The 22,731-nt window shown below is 44.7% G+C and overlaps 1 protein-coding gene across 2 annotated transcripts in view; it reads left to right on the forward strand.

The window, feature by feature from the left end:
• SPTLC2 (serine palmitoyltransferase long chain base subunit 2) overlaps positions 1 to 22,731 on the forward strand; it is a 153,769-nt gene that overhangs the window by 126,349 nt on the left and 4,689 nt on the right. For both annotated transcript variants that reach the window (XM_033952120.1, XM_033952121.1), the window contains exon 11: positions 14,628 to 14,757. In XM_033952120.1, coding sequence (XP_033808011.1) covers positions 14,628 to 14,757 — 130 coding nt within the window. The remainder of the gene's footprint in view (positions 1 to 14,627; positions 14,758 to 22,731) is intronic.

Here is a 22,731-nt window from a genome sequence, read left to right on the forward strand (position 1 = left end):
CCTGGCAGAGAGGGCAGGACCATGGACAAGTTTGGCTGTCGTCTTTATCAAAATTTGATGATTGCCTCCAGGGTTTTAAATTTTAGTTTTATCTTTACTACTTATTTCAAGTATTTTATTGATATACTCCATGGTTTTTCTAAAGACCTTGGTCAACACAGGCTTTTAGAGTTCCAGCAAATCATTGCTACCTTGGCGCAATTCAGGTTGCACCTTCTTCAGTCCTCTTATGATGCCTTTGAACTTTCCTCGAGGGTCACTGCTTTCTCAGTAGCAATGCGCCGCCTTGCCTGGCTTCGCACCATTGATATGGATCAAAACATTCAGAATCGTCTGGCCAATATTCCATGTGAAGGCAATGACCTCTTTGATGAATCCATAGAGGCCGCCATCAAGAAGTCTGAGCATGAGCAATCCTTTGCTTCCATTGTCAGACCAAAACCTAAGCAAGCTTCTCCTAAACCTTCTCAGCCTCTTCCATCCTGTCAGAGGTGTTATCCTCAGAGGGCAGCTCCTTACACTCGAGCACCTCCCAAGAAACAACAGCAGAAACCTCAGCCTTCTGCTGCGCCAAAGGTTTCTCAGCCTTTTTGACTGTCTCAAACAGAGCATAACCTCCATCGTTCTGCCTCTGTCCTCCCCTCTTCCCTTAGGAGGTCATCTCCATCATTTTTACCATCAATGGGACACCATTACATCTGACCTCTGTTAAAATGATAGGAACTAGAAGACAAGACATGTTCTCAGTTATTGCCCCTCATTCTTGGAATCTCTTACCCCAACACATTAGAGAACTAAAAGACCTAACATTGTTTAAAAAAACGCTAAAAACCTTTCTTTTTAAAGATGCGTATGGAACTTAGGACTAATAAAATTGATAATTTTATAATCATTATTGAGTTTAATATTTTTTATTATTCTTTTATTTTTTTTAACACAGCCATTATTACCCACCTTTTGTTTTTCCCTTTTATGTTTTTTCTTCTCTTCTATCAAAAACTGTAACTACTCCCCTACTTAACCACACATGTCATGTATGTTTTACCCACACATTATTTTAAATTAGGTTTACAATCAGTTTGTAAAGTATGTTATATTTTATCTACCAACAAATTTGTTTTTTTATGTCACTATTAATATTGTACTTGTTTCACTTATTAATACATGTTATTTCATTGTACATCGCCTAGCAATTTATATAGGCGATTCATCAAGAATAAATAAACTTGAAACTTGAAACTTACTGTCAATAATCAGGGATGGATACTCTCTTCATTTCACTCAGATTCCACCAAAGCTTCCTCCAAGAAAGTATCCTTCCCAGACCGCCCTTCTTCAGGAAGCTCAAGCTCTGCTTCATCTCCATGCCATCGAGGAAGTTCCCTTGGAACAGCAGAGCAGGGGGTTTTACTCCCGCTACTTCCTAGTTCCGAAGAAGACGGGTGATCTGCGGCCCATACTGGATCTCAGGGCCTTCAGCAAATTTTTGGTCAAAGAAAAGTTTTGCAAGTTCTCCCTGGCATCCCTTTATCTCCTTCTAGATCAGAACGATTGGTTATGTTCTCTAGATCTCAAGGAGGCTTACACTCGCATTCCCATTCATCCAACCTCCCATCAGTACCTCAGATTTCAGGTGGGGAATCTGCATTTTCAGTACAGAGTACTACCCTTCGGCCTGGCATCATCTCCAAGAGTTTTCAAGTACCTGGTGGTGGTTGCAGCAGTACTATGGAACCATGGTCTCCAGGTATTCCCCTACCTGGACGACTGGCTCATCAAAGATTCAACATCTCAGGGGGTTATTGTAGCAACCCAACAGACTACTTTGGTTCCTACAAAGCTTGGGATTCTAAATCAACTTTCCCAAATCCCACCTTCAGCCATCTCAGACTTTGCAGTTCATCGGAGCTGTTCTGGACACTATCCAACTCAGAGCATTCCTTCCTCAGCAATGTCTGGATGCTCTTCTTCAGCTTTACCACAAAGTGTCTTACCTTTCTTCACTCTCAGCGAGACACATGATGGTATTACTCGGTCACATGGCCTTGACCGTTCACATGACTCCTTTTGCCAGACTTCACCTCAGAATTCCTCAGTGGACCCTGGCTTCTCAGTGGGCGCAGGCTTTGGACCCACTTTCTCAACACATTACAGTCATTCCTTCATTGAAACAGTCTCTCCACTGGTGGATGCTCTCTTCCAATCTCTCCAGAGGTTTATTGTTTCAGACACCCTTCCATCAGAAGGTCCTCATGACAGATTCCAAGACCTACGCTTGGGGGACTCATCTCGACAGTCTCCGTATTCAAGGCTACTGGTCCAGCATGGATCGTCAGTGTCATATCAATCTGTTGGAACTCAGAGCGATCTTCAATGCTCTCAAAGCTTTTCAGCATCTTCTTCACGACCAGGTGGTCCTTATTCAGACAGACAATCAGGTCGCCATGTACTAAGTCAACAAGCAGGGAGGAACAGGTTCTCTCCCTCTTTGTCAAGAAGTTCAAAGGGTGTGGGACTGGGCGATCCATCACACCATCTTTTTGAAAGCAGTCTACATTCAAGGAGAGAAACACTGTCTGGCGGACACATTGAGTCACCTTCTGCAACCTCACGAATGAACACTCAATTCCTCGCCTCTTCATCACATTTTTTCTCAGTGGGGAACTCCTCAAATAGATCTCTTTGCGTCTCCCCACAACTACAAACTGCCTCAGTTCTGCTCCAGGATATACTCTCCTCATCGCCTCAAGGCAGATGCTTTTCTTCTGGAATGGACGAATCTGTTCCTGTATGCGTTCCCTACATTCTCTCTCATTCTCAAGACTCTTGTGAAGCTCAAGAACGATCATGCCACAATGATTCTAATAGCTCCTTGGTGGCCCAGGCAACCCTGGTTCTTCCTTCTACTTCAGTGTCAAACCTCCTCTCAAACTGCCTCCACTGGTTTGGGATCTCATTGTGGTTCTTGCTCAATTGATGAAGCCTCCATATGTACCAATGTCTACGGCTCATATGAAATACCTCACTTGGAAAGTTGTGTTTCTCATTGCCCTCACATCTGCTCGAAGAGTCAGTGAGCTGCAAGCTTTAGTTGCTGATCCACCTTTCACAGTTTTCCATCATGACAAGGTGGTCCTTCGAACTCATCCGAAATTCTTACCTAAAGTGGTTTCAGAATTTCATCTCAACCAATCCATTGTACTTCCGGTGTTTTTTCCAGGTCCTCATTTCTCATTTTGAAGAATCAGCTCTTCATACCCTGGACTGTAAGCATACTTTGGCCTTCTACTTAGAACGCACCAAACCACACAGATCTGCTCCTCAACTTTTTGTCTTTTTCGATCCGAACAAGTTGGGACATCCAATTTCTAAGTGAACCATCTCCAACTGGATGGCTGCTTGTATCTCTTTCTGCTATGCTCAGGCTGGACTGCATCTACAGAGTCGATACATAGCCCAAATCTGTTCTTCTGGTATCACTTGATTTATCCTCAGCCTTTGAGATTATCCCTTCATTGGCATTTCAGACCAATTATTGAATTGGTTCAAATCATATTTTCAAGATCGCTCATCAAAAGTCGTTTTCAACAACTCTACATCAAATAATTACTCTAATTCCTTTGGTATACCTCAAGGTTCAATTCTCTCACCGCTACTATTTAACATTTTTCTGTCACCTCTACTTACCCTTAGTCAATCAATTGATATTCAACTCTTATACCCATTGAATACAGAAGGCCCCCAATGACATAAATAATATAAACATTAAGTTGAAGCAAATCAGTCAATGGCTTAAAGACAACATGTTAGCATTAAACATATCAAAATCTTCAGCAATGTTTATACCATGGTAAGATAATCTAACATTTTCATCTCAAATACTCTTAGATAAAACTCCACTACAAATAGTAACAACTACAAAAATACTGGGAGTAATCCTAGATCAGAGACTTTTATATCATGATCAAATCAAATCAGTGGTAAATAACTGTTTCTGTACTAATCGGATCCTTAGCTAAAGTGTTAAAACCAGAAGCCTTTAACATCTTAATTCACTCTTTAATTATATCTAGGCTAGACTATTGTAACACATTGTATCAGGGCATAGCACAAAAAGAATTGAGAAGATTACAAATTATACATAATACAGCAATAAAAATTATCACCAATTCAAAAAATTATGATCATGTGACACCACTTTGAAAAAAGAACATTGGCTACCAATCTCTTATAGAATCACTTACAAAATTGCATTAACCTTTAAAATCCAACTATCAAATGCACCATTATTTCTTGACTGTCTTTTTATACCGTATACTCCATTTAGGATCCTCAGATCAACAGATCAGCATCTTTTGACTATCCCCTCCCTAAAAGTCATAGGCACTAGGAGATCTGCGATTTTTTCAGTCATAGCTCCTCAGCTCTGGAATAACTTGCCAAATTATCTACGTGGGGAAACCTTGTTAGAAAAATTCAAAGTGTTTTAAAAAGTTTCATGTATAAGGATGCATTTGAGGCATAGACAAGACAACCAGTCTACGTTTAAAACTTTATATCTTTCGGGAGCTGCCTCAACTGAAACTCAGCGTCCCGCAGCAGGGGAGAGAGACTGGGTCGGTGTGGGAGACCAGCTTCACCTCCCGACGCTCCCCGCGGCCTCGAACTTACTTTCTTCTGCTTCAGGGCAGCTTCACTGCTATCGGGAGCTGCCCCAACCAAAACTCAGCATCCCGTGGCAGGGGAAAGAGACCGGGTCGGCGTGGGAGACCAACTCCGACTCCCGATGCCCCCTGCAGCTTCGAACCAAACTTAACACTGGAAGTGACAGGGAAACCAACATAGCTATTGTCACAGGAAGGAATCATAATCTGCAAACATGAATCTCCTATTGATCTATTTAATAAGCAATAACATTAAGGATGTTAACTCACTCCATCCACAACTTCACTCTGGATATTACCCTGATGCACCCATTAGGCTTCTAATCAACCAATAGGAAGAAAGAATAAATTATATTAAAGTAATCACAAGTAACGGAAGACAATATCGTACCCTTAAAAAAAGAACAAGGGAAGTAAAACCTATCGGAACCACCACACTCACCAGACCCATCACATCCACTTCTGTTCCCTGCGCTTATCTCAATACCAGATCGGTAAGGAACAAAGCTTTCTTAATCAAAGATTGGATCATCAGCAAGCAAATAGCCTGTCTCTTTCTAACGGAAACATGGCTATTGTCTGAAGAAGATCCAATATTAAATGACCTTCTTCCAGATAACTTTAAAATTCACATGCTAAATCGCGAGGACAGAAGAGGGGGAGGATTAGCAGTTATCCTTAAGGAAGAACTCGAACTTGACTTAGTAGATTCCAAAATAACCAACCAGTTAGAAATACTAGCCTGCAAAATTAGTAACAAGGAACTAGAAGAATCCCTCTCTTGTATTCTATTTTATGTCCCACCATAAAGCTGGTCTAAAGCCAGAGAGGACTTCTACGAATTCGTTCTACATAATTCAATTATTCCTTCATATAATATTATAGCAGGAGACATAAACCTACATTTAGAGGACGAGGACAATCCAGACACGAAAGACTTTAAAAACTTCCTAGCTTCACTCAATTACAATCTCCCTCTACCCACACAAACATATGAAAAAGGCCATCAGTTAGATGTGGTAGCTATGTCCACAAAGGAGATCCTAGATCATAGAAACATAGAAATATAGAAGATGACGGCAAAAAAAAGGGCTACAGCCCATCAAGTCTGCCCACCCTGCTTACCCACCCCCTGTCTATGCCCTAATGACCCAATTTCCTTATCTTGACCCTCGTAGGGATCCCACATGGGTATCCCATTTATTCTTAAAGTCTGGCAAGCTGTCTGCCTCGATCACCTGCACTGGAAGCTTGTTCCAATGATCAACCACTCTCTCTGTGAAGAAATACTTTCTGGTGTCGCCATGAAATTTTCCGCCCCTGAGTTTGAGCGGGTGCCCTCTTGTGGCCGAGGGTCCCTTGAGAAAGAAAATATCATCTTCCACTTCGACACGTCCCGTGAGGTACTTAAATGTTTCGATCATATCTCCCCTCTCCCTACGTTCCTCGAGAGTGTAGAGCTGCAATTTGTTCAGTCTCTCTTCGTACGAGAGACCCTTGAGCCCCGAGATCATCCTGGTGGCTGTCCGTTGAACCGATTCAATTCTGCGCACATCTTTACTGTAATGTGGCCTCCAGAATTGCACACAGTACTCCAGATGAGGTCTCACCATGGCCCTGTACAACGGCATTATGACTTCAGGCTTTCGGCTGACGAAACTTCTATTGATACAACCCAATATCTGCCTTGCCTTAGATGAAGCCTTCTCCACTTGATTGGCAGTTTTCATGTCTGCACTGATGATTACTCCTAAATCTCGTTCTGCTGAAGTCCTAGTTAAAGTTTCTCCGTTCAAGAAGTACGTCCTGCATGGATTTCCGCTTCCGAGGTGCATGACCTTACATTTCTTAGCATTGAAGCCTAGCTGCCAGGTTGAGGACCAACTTTCCAATGTAAGCAGGTCCTGCGCCATATAATTCTGTAAACTGCATTCACTTACTATATTACATAGTTTGGCGTCATTGGCGAATAGTGTTATTTTACCTTGAAGTCCTTGAGTCAGATCCCCTATGAATATGTTGAAAAGGAGTGGACCCAGGACCGAGCCCTGCGGCACTCCACTGGTCACCTCCGATGTTTTAGAGAGGGTACCATTAACCACCACCCTCTGAAGTCTGCCACTCAGCCAATCATTGACCCATGCAGTTAGTGTCTCTCCTAACCACATCGATTCCATCTTGCTTAGCAGCCTGCGGTGTGGGACACTGTCAAAAGCTTTACTGAAGTCCAGGTACACGACGTCCAAAGACTCTCCCAAGTCCAACTTTTTTGTTACCCAGTCAAAGAAGCTGATGAGATTGGATTGGCAGGACCTACCCTTGGTGAATCCATGCTGACTGGGATCCCGAAGATTCCCTTCATTCAAGATCTTGTCCAGTTTGCTTTTAATTAGTGTTTCCATGAGTTTGCACACTATTGATGTGAGACTCACCGGTCTATAATTCGCAGCCTCTGCCCTGCAACCCTTTTTATGCAGAGGAACGACATTAGCTAATTTCCAGTCCAGGGGAACTTTCCCCTTACTTAGGGAGAGATTGAATAGCTCAGCCAACGGTTTCGCCAGGACATCGCTCAATTGCATGCAATGTCAAATATTTCAAAGAGTATTACAAATTAAAATAGGGGAAAAAAACCTTACAACAATTTATTACAAAATAATGCATACATACAAAATTCAGTACAGATACAAAAGGAAAAAGGGGGTGAACTACAATTGTTAAAGCAGAAAGAGAACATTTATAGGTAACACATCAGGGAGTCAAAGAGTGAAAGATAGAAACATAGAAATAGACGGCAGATAAGGGCCCACGGCCCATCTAGTCTGCCCACCTTAATGTCCCTCCCCTACCTTTGCCCTGTGAATAGATCCCATGTGCCGATCCCATTTGGCCTTAAAATCAGGCACGCTGCTGGCCTCAATCACCTGTAGTGGAAGACTATTCCAGCGATCAACCACTCTTTCAGTGAAAAAGAATTTCCTGGTGTCACCTCGTAGTTTCCCACCCCTGATTTTCAACGGATGCCCTCTTGTTGTCGTGGGACCCTTAAAAAAGAAGATATCTTCCTCCGCCTCGATGCGGCCCGTAAGATACTTGAACGTCTCGATCATGTCCCCCCTCTCTCTGCGCTCCTCGAGCGAGTATAGCTGTAATTTGTCAAGCCGTTTTTCGTATGGTAGATCCTTGAGTCCCGAGACCATCCGGGTGGCCATTCTTTGCACCGACTCCAGTCTCAGCACATCCTTGCGATAATGCGGCCTCCAGAATTGCACACAGTATTCCAGGTGGGGCCTCACCATGGATCTATACAATGGCATAATGACTTCCGCCTTACGACTGACGAAACCCCTTCGTATGCAGCCCATGATTTGTCTTGCCTTGGACGAAGCCTGCTCCACTTGATTGGCAGACTTCATGTCCTCACTGACGATTACCCCCAAGTCTTGTTCTGCTACCGTTTTTGCTAGATAAGCAAAAAAGAAGAAAAGAAAGGAAAGAAAAGAAGAATAAAAGGAAAATTAGGTCCTATAACTAAGGACTAATTTAAATTAGATGTTTGAGATACGAGATATAATAATAATAATAACAGTTTATATACCGCAAGACCGTGAAGTTCTGTGCGGTTTACAATGATTAGAAAGATGCTACAAATTGAGTGGAACTTACATAGTTGGAGATTAGTGGCTAACAGTTTAAGAGAACAGTTGTAATGGGGGGATTGAGATGGGAGATTGTGATGGGAGAGATTGTGCAGATCCGCTATCTAGGTACTTCAAGAACAGGTATGTTTTTAGGTGTTTCCTAAATTCACCCATAGTTATTTGCGTGTATAATTAGTTTTTCCAGGTCTTTGCCCCATAAGGCTGCTTGATAAGAGAGAAGATATTGATGGTGTCTTTTAAATGTACATCCTCTAACCCACAGTTCTTCAACCGCCGGTCCGCAGAAAATTTCTGCCGGTCCGCGCAGGGCCGGCGAGATCAAGTCGGCAGTTAAATTTCCTGCCGACTGCGGTTCCTCCTGACTGCGGTTCCTGCTGACTAATGTTCCTCCCAGCCTCAGGCGATCAAGACAGGCTGCAACGTCGGGGCCTTCCCTCTGTGAGTCTCGCCTGTTCGGAAACAGGAAGTTGAAACAAAATAGGCGGGACTCAGAGAGTGAAGGTCCCGACGTCGGCAGCGTGTCTTGATCGCCACCCCTGCCGAGTTGCTGAAGAGGGCCGCGGGGAAGTTGCGATTAGACCGGAGAGAGCTTCAGATTCAGGTGCAGGTGGAGGGAGATGGTCAGCGTGTGCAAACAAGATCCTGGGGAGCCTTCATAGTGACTTCCTCCCCTCCCACCAGCTCTCCTATTTGCCAGGGCAGTGATTTACCGGCAACTTCCTGCAGGCAAGTACCGAGAGCTGCTGGAAGGGGAGGAAGCCACTGTAGGAGGCTGGGAAGGTGCTGGAAAAGGGAGAGCTGTTACTGGACTTGAAGGAAGTTAGAAGGAGAGATGCTGCTGGGAGGGGAGGAGGGAAAGGGATGGAAAGAAAGTTAATGTTGGATAGAGGGAGGAGGGAAGGGAGAAGAAGGAGAGATGCTGCTGGGAGGGGAGGAGGGAAAGGGATGGGAAGAGAGTTAATGTTGGATAGAGGGAGGAGGGAAGGGAGAAGAAGGAGAGATGCTGCTGTGAGGGAGGAGGGAAAGGGATGGGAAGAGAGTTAATGTTGGATAGTGGGAGGAGGGAAGGGAGAAGGAAAAAAAGGAAGGAGGGTAGGGAGAAAGAAAAAAGGAAGGAAACAGCTGGCAAGGAGATTACAGGAGGGGAAGGGGGTCAGGATGGAATGGAGAGATCAGATGAGAGAAAGGGGAGAGAGAGGAATGAGAAAGTAAAGAGACATTGATTCTGGAAAGGGGGTCAGCAGAGAAATGAGAGAGGGATAAAGATGGTGTAGGAGAGATAAAAATGAAGAAGGCAGTGAAGCTGGAATGAATGATGTAAAAAGGAGAGAGGAGGATGGACAAGGAAAAGGGGCATAGAAAGAAGTCAGATACATATGGAAGGGGGAGAGGGCAGACATTGGATGGAACGGGCAGATGGTGGAAGGAAAAGAGTGAAAAGAAGATGAAAGCAGAAACCAGAGACAACAAAAGGTAGAAAAAATAATTTTATTTCTATTTTGTCATTAGAATATATCAGATTTGAATTATATATCCTGCTAGAGACATAACTGGGGACTGCAGTATTCTGTTAGCATGATATTTCTATGTAGCATTCTATAATAACTTGGCTTGTTCAGTTTTCTTGATAGTAGAGGGGATATATGTGAAGGGGAAGGGAGACAGGGGTTTTGTTGGTCCGTGCTCTGTATATTTGTATTTATAAAATCACAATTGTTCAGAATATTGTTTCTTTTTATACTTTAATAAAATACGTTCAATATAAAATCATAATTGCGGCTTGTGCAGATGGGATCAGATGGTTTGCGGGGACCGAGCTCGCAGAGATGGGGCGTAAACGGGGTTTTTTAATTTTAGTCCTAGTAGTTTGCCGGTCCACAAAATAATTATTTTATTTCTGCCGGTCCATGGGTGCAAAAAGGTTGAAGAACACTGCTCTAACCGATGGGGAGACGAACTTCAGGTGTGTACTTCTCTTATGTCTATTGGTTGAGAAGGAGAAGAGGTCAGTTATATATTTAAGGGCTAAACCGGATAGTACCTTAAAGCAAAAACATCCCAGTTGAACTTCGCCCGTGCCTCCATCGGCAACCAGTGTAGGAGTCGGTAGGAAGGGGTTATATGATCGGACTTCTTCAACCCAAAGATCAACCTGACTGCCGCATTCTGTACAAGTTGCAGTCTCTGCATGTTCTTCTGGGAGATTGCCAGATGGGCGATGTTATAATTATTGAGATGGCTTAGTTTTAGGGATTGTACCACAGAATTCTGAATGAGGAAGTGTCAAAGTATGCTCTAATGGACCTAAGCTTCCAGAGAGTGAAAAATCTCTTTCTGACTAGGGAGTCCACTTGGTCTTTCATGATTAAGCCTTGGTCCAGTATTACCCCCCACCCCCAGAACCTTCATTGTTGGTTGAATAGGATAGCTGAGTTTGTTGATGCATAGTGATGTTGTAGTGACAAGTGGGTGTGGTGAGGCTACGAAGAATTTAGTTTTTTCTGAATTAAGCTTCAGTCTGAATTCTGTTGTCCATTGTTCCATCAAGTTTAGTGCCTCTGTTGCAATGGGGGTAGCTTCAGAGAGAGAAGTAGTGAATGGGATAATGATTGTAAAGTCATCTGTGTAACTGAATAATTTTATACCCTGCTTATAAGAACATAAGAAAAGCCTTCACCGGATCAAACCGAGGTCCATCCAGTCCGGTGATCCGCACATGCGGTGGACCATTTAGGTACTCCTGATTGGAGACCCAGATATACCGTAGCCCTTAATATGATTTGCAAGAAGGTGTGCATCCAACTTGCGCTTGAATCCCAGAACAGTAATCTCTGTCACAACATCCTCCGGGAGAGCATTCCAAATTCCCAGCATTCGCTGTGTGAAAAAGAACTTCCTGACATTCGTCCTGAAACTGCTGCCACTCAGTTTCAGTCTGTGATCTCTTGTCCGTGTCACCTCTGAAAAAGTTAGTAATGCTTCTTCTTGGTCTATTTTATCAAATCCCTTTATTAATTTAAAAGTCTCTATTAAATCCCCTCTCAGTCTTCTCTGCTCGAGGGTAAACAGTCCCAATTTCCTAAGGCGCTCTTTGTAGCTCAAATTCTCCAATCCCTTGACAAGTTTCGTGGCTCTCCTCTGTATCCTCTCCAGCAGAGTTGTATCTTTCTTGAGGTATGGAGACCAGTGTTGTACACAGTATTCCAATTGCGGTCTGACCATTGCTCTATAAAGTGGCATTATTACATCTTCCGATCTACTCGTGATCCCCTTCTTAATCATGCCCAACATCCGGTTTGCTTTCTTCGCCGCTGCCGCGCATTGTGCCGAAGGCTTTTAGGGTTCTGTCAATCAGTACCCCCAAATCTCTTTCTTGTTCGCATTTTGCTAATGTCGCCCCCAGCATCTTATATTCATGTTCTTTGTTTTTTTTTTCCTAGATGCATCACCTTGCATTTGTTTATGTTAAAATTCATCTGCCACTTTGTTGCCCATGCTTCCAGCTTGTTCAGATCCTTCTGGAGTTCCTCGCAGTCCCTTTGAGAGTCAACCGCCCAACATAGTTTTGTATCGTCTGCAAACTTTATTATATTGCAAGTTGTTTCCTCTTCCAGATCGTTTATGAAAATATTGAACAAGATGGGCCCAAGAACCGAGCCTTGGGGCACGCCGCTAGTCACCCTCTCCCAGTCCGAGAATTTCCCATTTATGGTAACCCTCTGCATTCTGTTCTCCAACCACTTGCCGATCCATCTGTGCACTTCTCCTCCTATTCCATGGCTTAGTAGTTTCTTCATAAGCCTTGCATGTGGAACCTTGTCAAACGCTTTCTGGAAGTCCAAGTAGACTATGTCCACCGAATCCCCACTATCCACTTGTTTGTTCACTTTCTCAAAGAATTGTAGTAAATTTGTCAAGCATGACTTCCCTTTCCTGAATCCGTGTTGATTAGCCCTTATTAGGTTGTGATCCTCCAAATGTTGTACAATGTTGTCTTTAATCAGTGCTTCAATTATCTTCCCAGGAACCGAAGTGAGGCTCACAGGTCGATAGTTTCCTGGACCACCTCTTGTTCCTTTTTTGAAAATTGGGATAACATTTGCTATCCTCCAGTCTTCTGGTATTTGCCCGGTTCTAATTGACATATTAGCCACAGTTTGTAGCAATTCACCAATTTCGACCTTAAGTTCCTTTAAAACTCTCGGGTGAATTCCATCCGGTCCAGGGGATTTGTCGCTTTTCAGTTTGTCAATCTGAAAGTATATCATGTCCAACGTCACATTTGCTAAATAAGGAGCGTAAGTAATTCAGGGTCGCCGCAATCACTGTCTCGGTGCTAAACAGAGGTCTGAAGCCACATTGGGTTTCATGTAAAAGAGAGAACTGATCAAGGTAATCCATCACACGCGTTCCATGTGTCCACAACCCTCTGTGTGAAGAAGAGCCTCCTGGCATTGGTTCTAAACTTGTCCCCTTCCAGTTTCTCTGAGTGCCCTCTTGTGCCTCTGGTTCCCCGTAATTTGAAGAATCTATCCTTGTCTACCTTCTCCATGCACCTCATGATTTTGAAAGTTTCTATCATGTTTCCCCTAAGCCTCCTCTTTTCCAGGGAGAAGAGTCCCAACTTGTCCAGCCTGTCAGCGTATGAACAGTCCTCCATGCCATTTATCATTTTCATAGCTCTTCTCTGGACCCTCTCAAGTATCGCCATGTCTTTCTTGAGGTACGGCGACCAATATTGGACGCAGTACTCTAGATGCGGGCGCACCATTGCACGATACAGTGGCATAATGACTTCCTTCGTCCTGGTTGTAATTCCCTTCTTAATGATGCCCAGCATTCTGTTAGCTTTCTTTGAGGCCGCTGCACATTGCGCTGATGATTTTATGGTTGTATCCACCAGCACACCCAAGTCTTTTTCAAGATTACTCTCCCCCAGCAGTGTTCCCCCCATTTTGTAGCTGTACCTTGGGTTCCTTTTCCCTATATGCATGACCTTACATTTTTCTATGTTAAAGCACATTTGCCATTTGTTTGCCCACTCTTCCAGTTTGCTTAGGTCCCTTTGCAGGTCTTCGCACTCCTTTGTGTTCCTAACTCTGCTACAGAGTTTGGTGTCATCAACAAATTTTATAACATCACACCTCGTCCCCGTTTCCAAGTCATTGATAAATATATTGAACAGCAGTGGTCCCAGCACCAACCCCTGCGGAACACCGCTTGTGACCCTCTGCCAGTCGGAGTATGCTCCTTATATTGCTCCATGCCCTTCTTCATTAGGCTTACAAATCTCTCTGTTGATGGACCATGGCAGGTGAGGTTATGGGGGTAATTTCTGTATAAAGTGATGATGCCAACTTGTTACTGTTATTATGATTGCATTTTCATCAATAAAAATCGTTGAAAGTTAACATGTTTAGTATAATTGTTATATTTTCATAGCAGAACAGATCTGTAGATTATGGAGTTTCCCCTTACCCCTCCTTCTTATATATTCCTATATAGTGCTATTGCCTGCTTTGGTACAAACTAAAGGGGGCAGCAGAGCCCTCTGGAGAAGGAGGAAGAGTTGAAAACCTGGAATGGATTCCTTCTGCATGGCTCACGAGCATAGGGAAAATACCCTACTGTCCAGAATAAAACACCTATCTACTAGAAAAAATATTATAAGACAAGAATCTAATCTCTTTTTTCATTGAACACAACCCAAAATTCTTGCCTTCACCTATTCTTTTCTTTGTAACACCCCAGTCCTTCAAGTTGACAACACGTGAATTCTAGGATTCATCATTGATAGAGACCTCTGCTTTAAACCTTAAATATCACAAGTAATCAATCCAATGTTCCTTCTACAATTTGTGCTCCACCTAATCCAGGGGTGTCCAATGTCGGTCCTCGAGGGCCGCAGTCCAGTCGGGTTTTCAGGATTTCCCCAATGAATATGCATGAGATCTATTTGCATGCACTGTTTTCAATGCATGTTCATTGGGGAAATCCTGAAAACCCAACTGGATTGCGGCCCTCGAGGACCGACATTGGACACCCCTGACCTAATCCATTCCATCCATTCTCATTTACATGCTCCTGCACTCAACATTTTGATTCGCTCTCTTGTAATGAGTCAACTAGGTTGTTGTAATCTCTCTCATTCTCTCTATCTTTATCCATCTATCTATCTATCCATCCATCCATCACCTTTGTTTACAACATATCCAGACCACATCCATTAGGCTTGTAGCTGATATCAAAAGCATAGCAACAACAGCTTCTAAAAATTTTACTTTGTCTCTTCCTTTTACAGAGCTTTTGGCCGTGAGATGTTGAAGCGCAATATTGGCGTCGTGGTGGTGGGCTTCCCTGCCACTCCCATTATTGAGTCCAGAGCCAGGTTCTGTGTTTCTGCAGCTCACACCAGGGAAATGCTTGACATTGTAAGTTTCAGGCCTCTTCTGCCTTTTTGAAAAGGAGACCTTTGGTTGCTAGATGAATTGCATATCTGGTTTTAAATCAGCACAAACCCCCTGTTACCCATACTGACCCACCAGAATAGGAAACTACTAGTATAGAAACTTTAAAGTGGGACTAGTCATTGCGTAATGAGAGGAATATCAAGACCAATTACAAAACAAGTTTCTTAAATATTTCTCTGTTTAGTTTTGATCCAAGACCAACATGTACAAGTTAGAATTGTAATTTGATTCTCGTTTTTTTCTGCACTTGTGCTGTGTGATGCTGTAATATGTGAACACTGTCCTACAGTTGATTAAACCTGAACAAAAACTAGGTAACTTAATTGGATTTCTTACATTTCATAAGGGATAGTTACAGATGCCAGACAGTCCCTCTCAATTGCCTAAGAGAATTTCTCAGCTTATCCAAAACCAAGAGGACATAATGTGAGGTTGTGGGGTGATAATGCCAGGAAATACTTTTTCATGGAGAGGGTGGTGGATGCCTGAAATGCCCTCCCTGCAGAGGTGGTAGAGATAAAAACAGTACCCAAATTAAAAAAATGTGTGGGATAGACAGGCTCAGCATCCAGCCCCATCCATCCCCTGTCCTGCCAGGCTCTACACTCAACTGCCCTCCCTCTCTGCTAGGCTCTGCACCTTGTTTGCCCTCCCTCCTTGCTCTGCCAGGCTCTGCATCCATCTCACTCCCTCCCCTGCTGGTCTCTGTACCCAGTCCCCCTGCCCTGCCAGGTTCTATACCCTGTCCCCCCCCTGCCTGCCGATGCCTTACAGGTCTCTACTGGGCCTACCATAAGTCCTGGTAGTCCACAGTGGGCCAGGACAGGAGAGATCTGTCTCCTGCCCCAGCCAACTTTAACAATTTTATCTCCCTCCCTCCCGCATACCTAAAAAAAATCCCTTGTGGTCCAGCAGTGGGCCGGGACAGAAGGATTATCCTAGGACAAAGTGGCAGCATATTCTCACATATGGGTGATGTCATCCACGGAGCCCAGTACGGACAGTCTGAAAAGTGAACGGTCACTTTAAATTTTAAGAGCTTCATGACTACATGCACCGTGCATGTGCAACTGCCTTCCCACCCAAAGAGGCTTGAGGTACCTCAGTTCTTCATTTTCCACAGAGCAAAGAATTATCTTTTTGATTGAACTCTGTTCAGTCAGTGTTGCCTTTCCACTTCATATAATTTTCTTTTGTTTTTATTTCCTTTCATTAAAGATAAGTAAGAAGAGAAATCTTTATATCATTTTTTTCCCATATCTCAGGGGGTTTTCTCTGCGAGTTTTGTGCGTCAAAATTGGGTTTAATAACACTGAGCAAATTTTTCCGTCCATGTCAAAACCTTTGACGGGTTTTTTTAAAAGGCAGTACATGCCAGCGGACTATTTCTGTACCGTCCCTCATAATGGGTGGCTTCAGAGTTTAAACCCTGGACTTCACATTGAAACTTGTACTTGGTGTTCCTCTTTAAAAAAAATCATTCTCTCTTAAAACCCATTGAGCTTAGCAGGAACAGTTCTTCTTATCCGTCGACATTGACAGTTCTGCATTGGCATTGACACTGACTTCGAACTTCCAGCATCAAGGGAGCCAGCTCAGAAACAAGCGTTATAAGTCTCTACAGTATTGAGTCTCTTGATGCAGGCCAATTAACAACGCCAATGCTCCCCCAGCTTCGCAGGTTATTTCTCCCTCATGGTATGCATCCTTATCAAGGTCATCCATTTCAAGACAACCTGCTGCACCAATGGTACTACTATGTTTCCAATAAACAGGGACAGTGTAACAAATAGAGTCAGAAAAAGAATTAGGCAATAGGAAAACTGACTCAGTTAATTGAACCAACATATGGGAAGGACCTGCTGGACTGTGACGTAGCTCAGAGATAACTTATTTTGCATATAACTTATTTTGCATATAAGTTAAGTGCATTTTTACACCTTCTGTACAACCTGAATGCAACTCCTTTTGTTTAAAGTTTTGAAAGCAGTATCATCTAGAATTACTGAATACAGTTATAAGTAATTTTTATGCCTTCTTGAGTTGGACCTGTCTTTACTGTATACCAAGCTATGATTGGATGAAAAACTCTTAGCCCAAGAAGGGGTAACCTCCCCCTCTTCAGAGTTATATATCTCTGAGCTACGTCACAGTCCAGCAGGTCCTTCCCATATGTTGGTTCAATTAACTGAGGCACCAATGGTACTAGCTGTTGAGCCATAGGTACCAGTGCATATTTCCTAGAATCGCAGGTCTCAACGGCATTGAGTCTCTTGATGCAGACCGAACGTCGACGCCAACATTTCCCAGCATAACAGGTTGTCTCTCCCTTATGGTATGCATCCTCATCGAGGTCATCCATTTTGAGACATCTTGCTGCACCAATAATACTGGCTGTTGCGCCATAAGTACCAGTGCATTGTTTTAATGCATCACAGGTCTAAACAGCATCGAGCCTTTGATTAAGACCGAAGAGCTACGTCATCATTTTTCATTTACAGGTTGTTTCTCCTTCATGCTGAGCCATCGGTACCGGTACATGTTTTCTGGGAGACACTCCATGAGTTCTTCTGGAGGGAGCTCGGTAATATGCTTAATTTTCACAAAATGCTGCTGCTAACATCGACTCCTTAAGTATGGTGTATGAGGCTTCATGGTACAGATGTTGGCTGTCCATGGGAACATCATGCAATTTCTCATTAGTTCTTCTCCAAGATTGACGTTTCTCCGTTGAAAATTCAGTCCACTGCTTTGAAGCATCAACGCTCTTCTTCACTGAACAAGAGATATTCATAGATCCTCATCGTCTTCATGGGATCGGTACTGAGGACATTGTAATACATGAACTTCTCCATAATTCAAATTTTCAATGGGACTCAGACGGTGCACTTTCTTTATATAAGCCTGAGTCTTATGGCATTCCTTTTGAACTGTTACAGGAACTGTCTTTTGGGAGATCTTCAGTAGATCTTTCCTTTCTTGGATATATTTGGCAGTTGGGCATCCCACTGCCTATTAATTTGGAAGCTGACACTGAACCTAACGTTGAGTTCATACATGCTTGGGCTATGATGAGTCTCCCAAAGAGCTTCTCAGGTTGCAGTTATAGGGCAGGCTTACTGAGATGTCTCTCAACAAATTGGGGCATGCCTTTAAGTATCATGGTTGCTCCAGGAACATTGGACTCAGTCTTTTCCATGGCCCACATCACTCATTACTGCTGGACTCAACCCTTAACAAATATTCCAGTACGTGAGTTTATGCATATCTAGGAATGTCAAGGCCTTTATCTAAATTCTAGGCTAGCGACCATAATCCTCTCCTAGGGAGCAGAAATCCATGCAAAACATACACCTTGAACGGTGAAAACTTAACAAGGACTACTGCAGAAAGGGACTTGAGAGTTCTCATCCGGGAAGATATGAAAGCTGTTAATCAGGTGGAGAAAGGTTCAGCAAAGGCCAGACAAATGCTGGGTTGCATCAGAAGGAGCTTTATCAGCCGAAAGCCGGAAGTCATATTACCGTTATACAGATCCATTGTGAGACCTCACCTGGAGTACTGTGTCCAGTTTTGGAGGCCACATTATCAAAAAGATGTGAAGAGAATGGAATTGATACAGAGAATGGCCACTAGGATGGTCCCAGGATTTAAAGACATCCCATATGAAGAACATCTGATCAGACTGCGCTTATATTCTCTCGAGGAGCGCAGAGAAAGGGGGGGACATGATAGAAACATTCAAATACATCACGGGTCACATCAAAGTGGAGGAGGAAATCTTTTTTCTAAAAGGTCCCACAGCAACAAGAGGGCATCCTCTAAAACCGGAGGTGCCCTTTCGTTTTGCACACTCTATGGTTCACCTGCATCACATCCCAAAGGGAGATAGAGATACCTTGAAGTCGCCAGTGGTGGATGTGATGGTCTCGGCCTTCGCAAAACAGCATACGGTGCCCGTTGAAGGCAGATCAGCCTTATAGGACTCTGAGGAGCATAGGTTAGAGGCCCTTAAGTAGAATTTTGATGTCTCTGCCTTAGGGGCCTGTTTTCGGTGGGCTGAGCATGTCCTTGACCATGAGTCTGATGACTTGTCCTTGGTGGAACAGGAGGAAGCCAAAATTCAGATGGCTGCCTCTTATCTCTCTTATGTTCTGTATTACTTGTTGTGGGTGTCAGCCAAGTCCATGGCTCTCAGGGTGGCCGTGTGTCGTACCTTGTAGCTTCGGGTTGGTCGGCATTTGCGGCATCTAAGGCTAAGCTGACAATTTCCCTTTCAGGGGGTCTTTTTGTTTGGCGAGGATTTGGACAAGTTGGTTCAGACCTCTAAGGTGCCCCGTCTTTCTGAAGACCCTGCATGGTATGGCATTACTCAAGGGCATTTGCGTGAGTTCCACAGGTAGCGCCCTGGTCGAGGGGCTTCTTCCTTTCCAGCCTCTTGAGTGTCTCAGGGCTGTTTCTTTCAGCGCATGCAGTCTTTTCGGGGGGGCCCATCAGGGGGGGGGTGCGATTCCTCTGCCGACTCCTCCACCACCCAGCCCACCCAATGACTCCTTGCCGGCATGTCCCTTGGTTCTGGTGGGCACTTGGTTGTGGGACTCTTACCAGGGATGAGCCAGATCACTACAGATCAGTGGGTCCTGGATGTGAATTGGGACGGACATGCTCTGGGATTTTCCCGTTCGTTGCCAGATCACTTTCTCGCTTCTCCTTGTCAGGCAGCATGGAAGAAGCGGGCCTTTCACCAGACACTTCAAAGATTGCTAGATCTCAAAGCAGTAGTGCCTGTACTTCTGCAGAAATGTGGCACCGGCCAGTATTTGATTTACTTCATGGTGCCCAAGAAAGAAGGGCCTTTTTGGCACATCTTAGATCTGAAGGGCTCTGCGAGTTCCATCTTTTCGCATGGAGATCCTGAGATCTGTCATTCTGATGGTTTATCCGGGGGAATTTCTGACCTTGATCTGACGGAGGCATATTTGCATGTTCCAATTCGCGTCTCCCATCAGCGGTTCCTTCGCTTTGCGATCTTGGGACGGCACTACCAATTTTGCACGCTTCCTTTTGGTCTGGCCAGGGCTTCTGCGGATGTTCACCAAGATTATGGTAGTCATGGTGGCAGCCTTGCACAAGGAGGGCATTCTGGTTCACCCCTATCTGAATGACTGGTTGATCCAAGCAAAGTCTTTTCAGGAGAGCGCCTGGGTTATGGCTCGGGTTGTGGAGTTACTGCTGTCGCTGGGATGGGTGGTCAATATGTCCAAGAGCCAGTTGGCTCAGTCTCAGCACCTGGAATACCTTGGGGTTCTTTTTGACACCTGCTTGGGGAAGGACTTCCTGCTGGAGGCCCGAGTGGTCAAGTTGCAGTCGCAGATTCACCTTCTGATGGCTTCCTGGTGTCCCCAGGCTCAGGGTTTTCTCCAGGTCTTGGGGTTGATGGCGGTTTCCCTAGACGTGGTTCATTGTGCCCGGGCTCACATGCGCCCGCTTCAGCATGCTCTGCTTCATCATTGGTCACCCCAGGTACACGATTTGGAATCACCCGTTCCTCTTTGGGGGTTAGTTTGTTGCAGACTCCGTTGGTGGCTACAGTCTTTCAAACTAGTTTAGGGAATGAATCTTGATCAGACAGTTGTTCTCATGGACACCAGTCTCCTCGATTGGGGATCTCAGTGTCTCGGTCGCTCAGCTCAGGGCAGCTGGTCTCTGGAGGAGGCGTCTTAATTGATCAATGTTCTGAAGATCAGAGCCATCCGGCTGGCGTTGCTAGCATTCCAGACCTTGTTGACGGGCAATTCTGTTCGGGTACTCTCGGACAATGCTATGTCAGTTGTCAGGAGGGAACCAAAAGACATCTGGTGACACTGGAGGTAGCTCTGCTCATGGCCTGGGCAGAGTTCCATCTTCTGGACATCTCTGTTTCCCACATAGCAAGAGTGGAGAATATTCAGGCAGACTTCCTCAGTCGTCACGTGCTAGATTCTGGGGAATGGTGTCTCAGTTCTGCGGCCTTCAAATTGATTGTGCAGACTTGGAGTCAGCTGGTCATGGATCTGATGGCCACGAGCGTCAATGCCTAAGTGCCCAGGTTCTTCAGCTGGCGCAGGGATGTTCGGGCCGAGGGGCTGGATTCTCTGGTACAGCCTTGGCCAACGGCGGGCCTCCTGTACGCGTTTCCTCCATGGCCAATGGTGAGCAGAGTTCTTCACATTACTCGGCACTCTGGCCATGTGATCCTGGTGGCCTTGGCACTCATGGTACGCAGATGTGGTTCGTCATATCACAGCAGATCTTCTTCCACTGCCCCTCTTGTCTGACCTTCTGACTTGGGGTCCCGTTCCAATGTTGGATCCGGTTCCCTTTTGTCTTACAGCTTGACTTTCGAGAGGGAACACCTAGATAAGAAAGGTTATTCAGATAAAGTGATCTCCACACTTTTGGGGTCCCGGAGACTTTCCACTTCTAGGACTTGTATGGTGTATATTTGAAGAGTGGTGTGTGGTGCATGGGGTGGTTTCCTTTCACGCCTCTTTGCCTCACATCTTGGAGTTCTTGCAGGATGGCCTGGACAGGGGCCTGGCCTGGTCTTCCCTCCAGGTTTAGCTGGCAGCTTCGTCGGCATTTCACAGTTTGTTGCAGGGTCGGTGCTTAACAGCTATTCCATACGTGGTTCAGTTTTTAAGGGCTGCCAAATTGATTTAACCTCAAGTTCCAGCTTGATATCTCAATCTGGTCCTGTCTGCGCTTGTGCGCCCACCTTTAGAGCCCCTGGATTCCTGCTCAGTGAAGGACCTTACCCTTAAGGTGGTCTTTTTGGTGGCCATTGCTTCTGCAAGACACGTTTCTGAGCTGCAGGTTTTCTCTTGTCAGCCTCCCTTCCTGGAGTTTTCTAGGGAGCTGGTTGTGCTGCAGTCCTGTTCCTTCCTTTCTGCCAAAGGTGGTCTCGCCTTTTCATGTCAACCAGTCCATGAGCCTCCTGGTCTTGGTTAGCCAGGAGGGTTCTTCGGAACAGAGGCAGTTGTGCAAGTTGGATGTCTGTCGGGTCCTTCACTTTTATGTTCAGCGGACCCAGGAGTTCAGGAAATCGGATCATCTCTTTGACCTCTTAGCAGGTCCTCGTAAGGGGGACAGCGCTTCCAAGGCTACCATTACGCACTGGATCAAGGAGACTATTGCTTCCGCATATCTTCTTCAGAAGAAGCCTATTCCAGAATTTCTCAAGCCTCCACTCAGGGTCATGCAGCTTCTTGGGCTGAGTCTTTTCTTGTGCCTCCAGTGGATATCTGTAAAGCTGCAGTTTGGTCTTCTCTGCATTCCTTTTGTTCAACACTACTGTGTGGATGTTCAGGTGCATCAGGATGTAGTGTTTGGTGAGCATGTTCTGGTGGCGGCCCTCCAGGGGTCCCACCCATGATAGGTACTGCTTTGGTACGTTCCATCAGTGAAGCTGTACTGGTCTGGAGAGATGTTAAAGAAGAAGAAATTAGGTTCTTACCTGCTAATTTTCTTTCTTTTTGGCTCTCCAGACCAGTACAGCATTCCACCCTTTCTGTCTGTCTGTTGTTCTTACAGTTTATCGCATGAAGAATGGGGTTTTTTCTGCGGGTTCTAGTATTTGTCTAGGGCCGGGGAAATCACAAGAACAGCGGTTTTGACGTAGCTGGCGAGCTGTGGGGACCTTTACTGAAGGGGCTTTATCTATGTATCTTCCAACAGTATTGCTCTATGTTCGTTGTTGCTCCTGTCCGGAATGTTGTTACTGTTATAATTAGCAATGTTTAGTTCTGCTTGGCTATTCGGCAGACTGAGGTATGATAGTGAATTATAGCTATTTCTACAGCCAAAAGATTGTCTCAGTCCCCACCTGCTGGTCATGATGAGCTATTACCCATAAGTGAAGCTGTACCGGTCTGGAGAGCCTAAAAGAAAGAAAAT

Source organism: Geotrypetes seraphini, chromosome 7 (genome assembly GCF_902459505.1).
Source record: "Geotrypetes seraphini chromosome 7, aGeoSer1.1, whole genome shotgun sequence".
Classification (NCBI taxonomy): domain Eukaryota; kingdom Metazoa; phylum Chordata; class Amphibia; order Gymnophiona; family Dermophiidae; genus Geotrypetes; species Geotrypetes seraphini.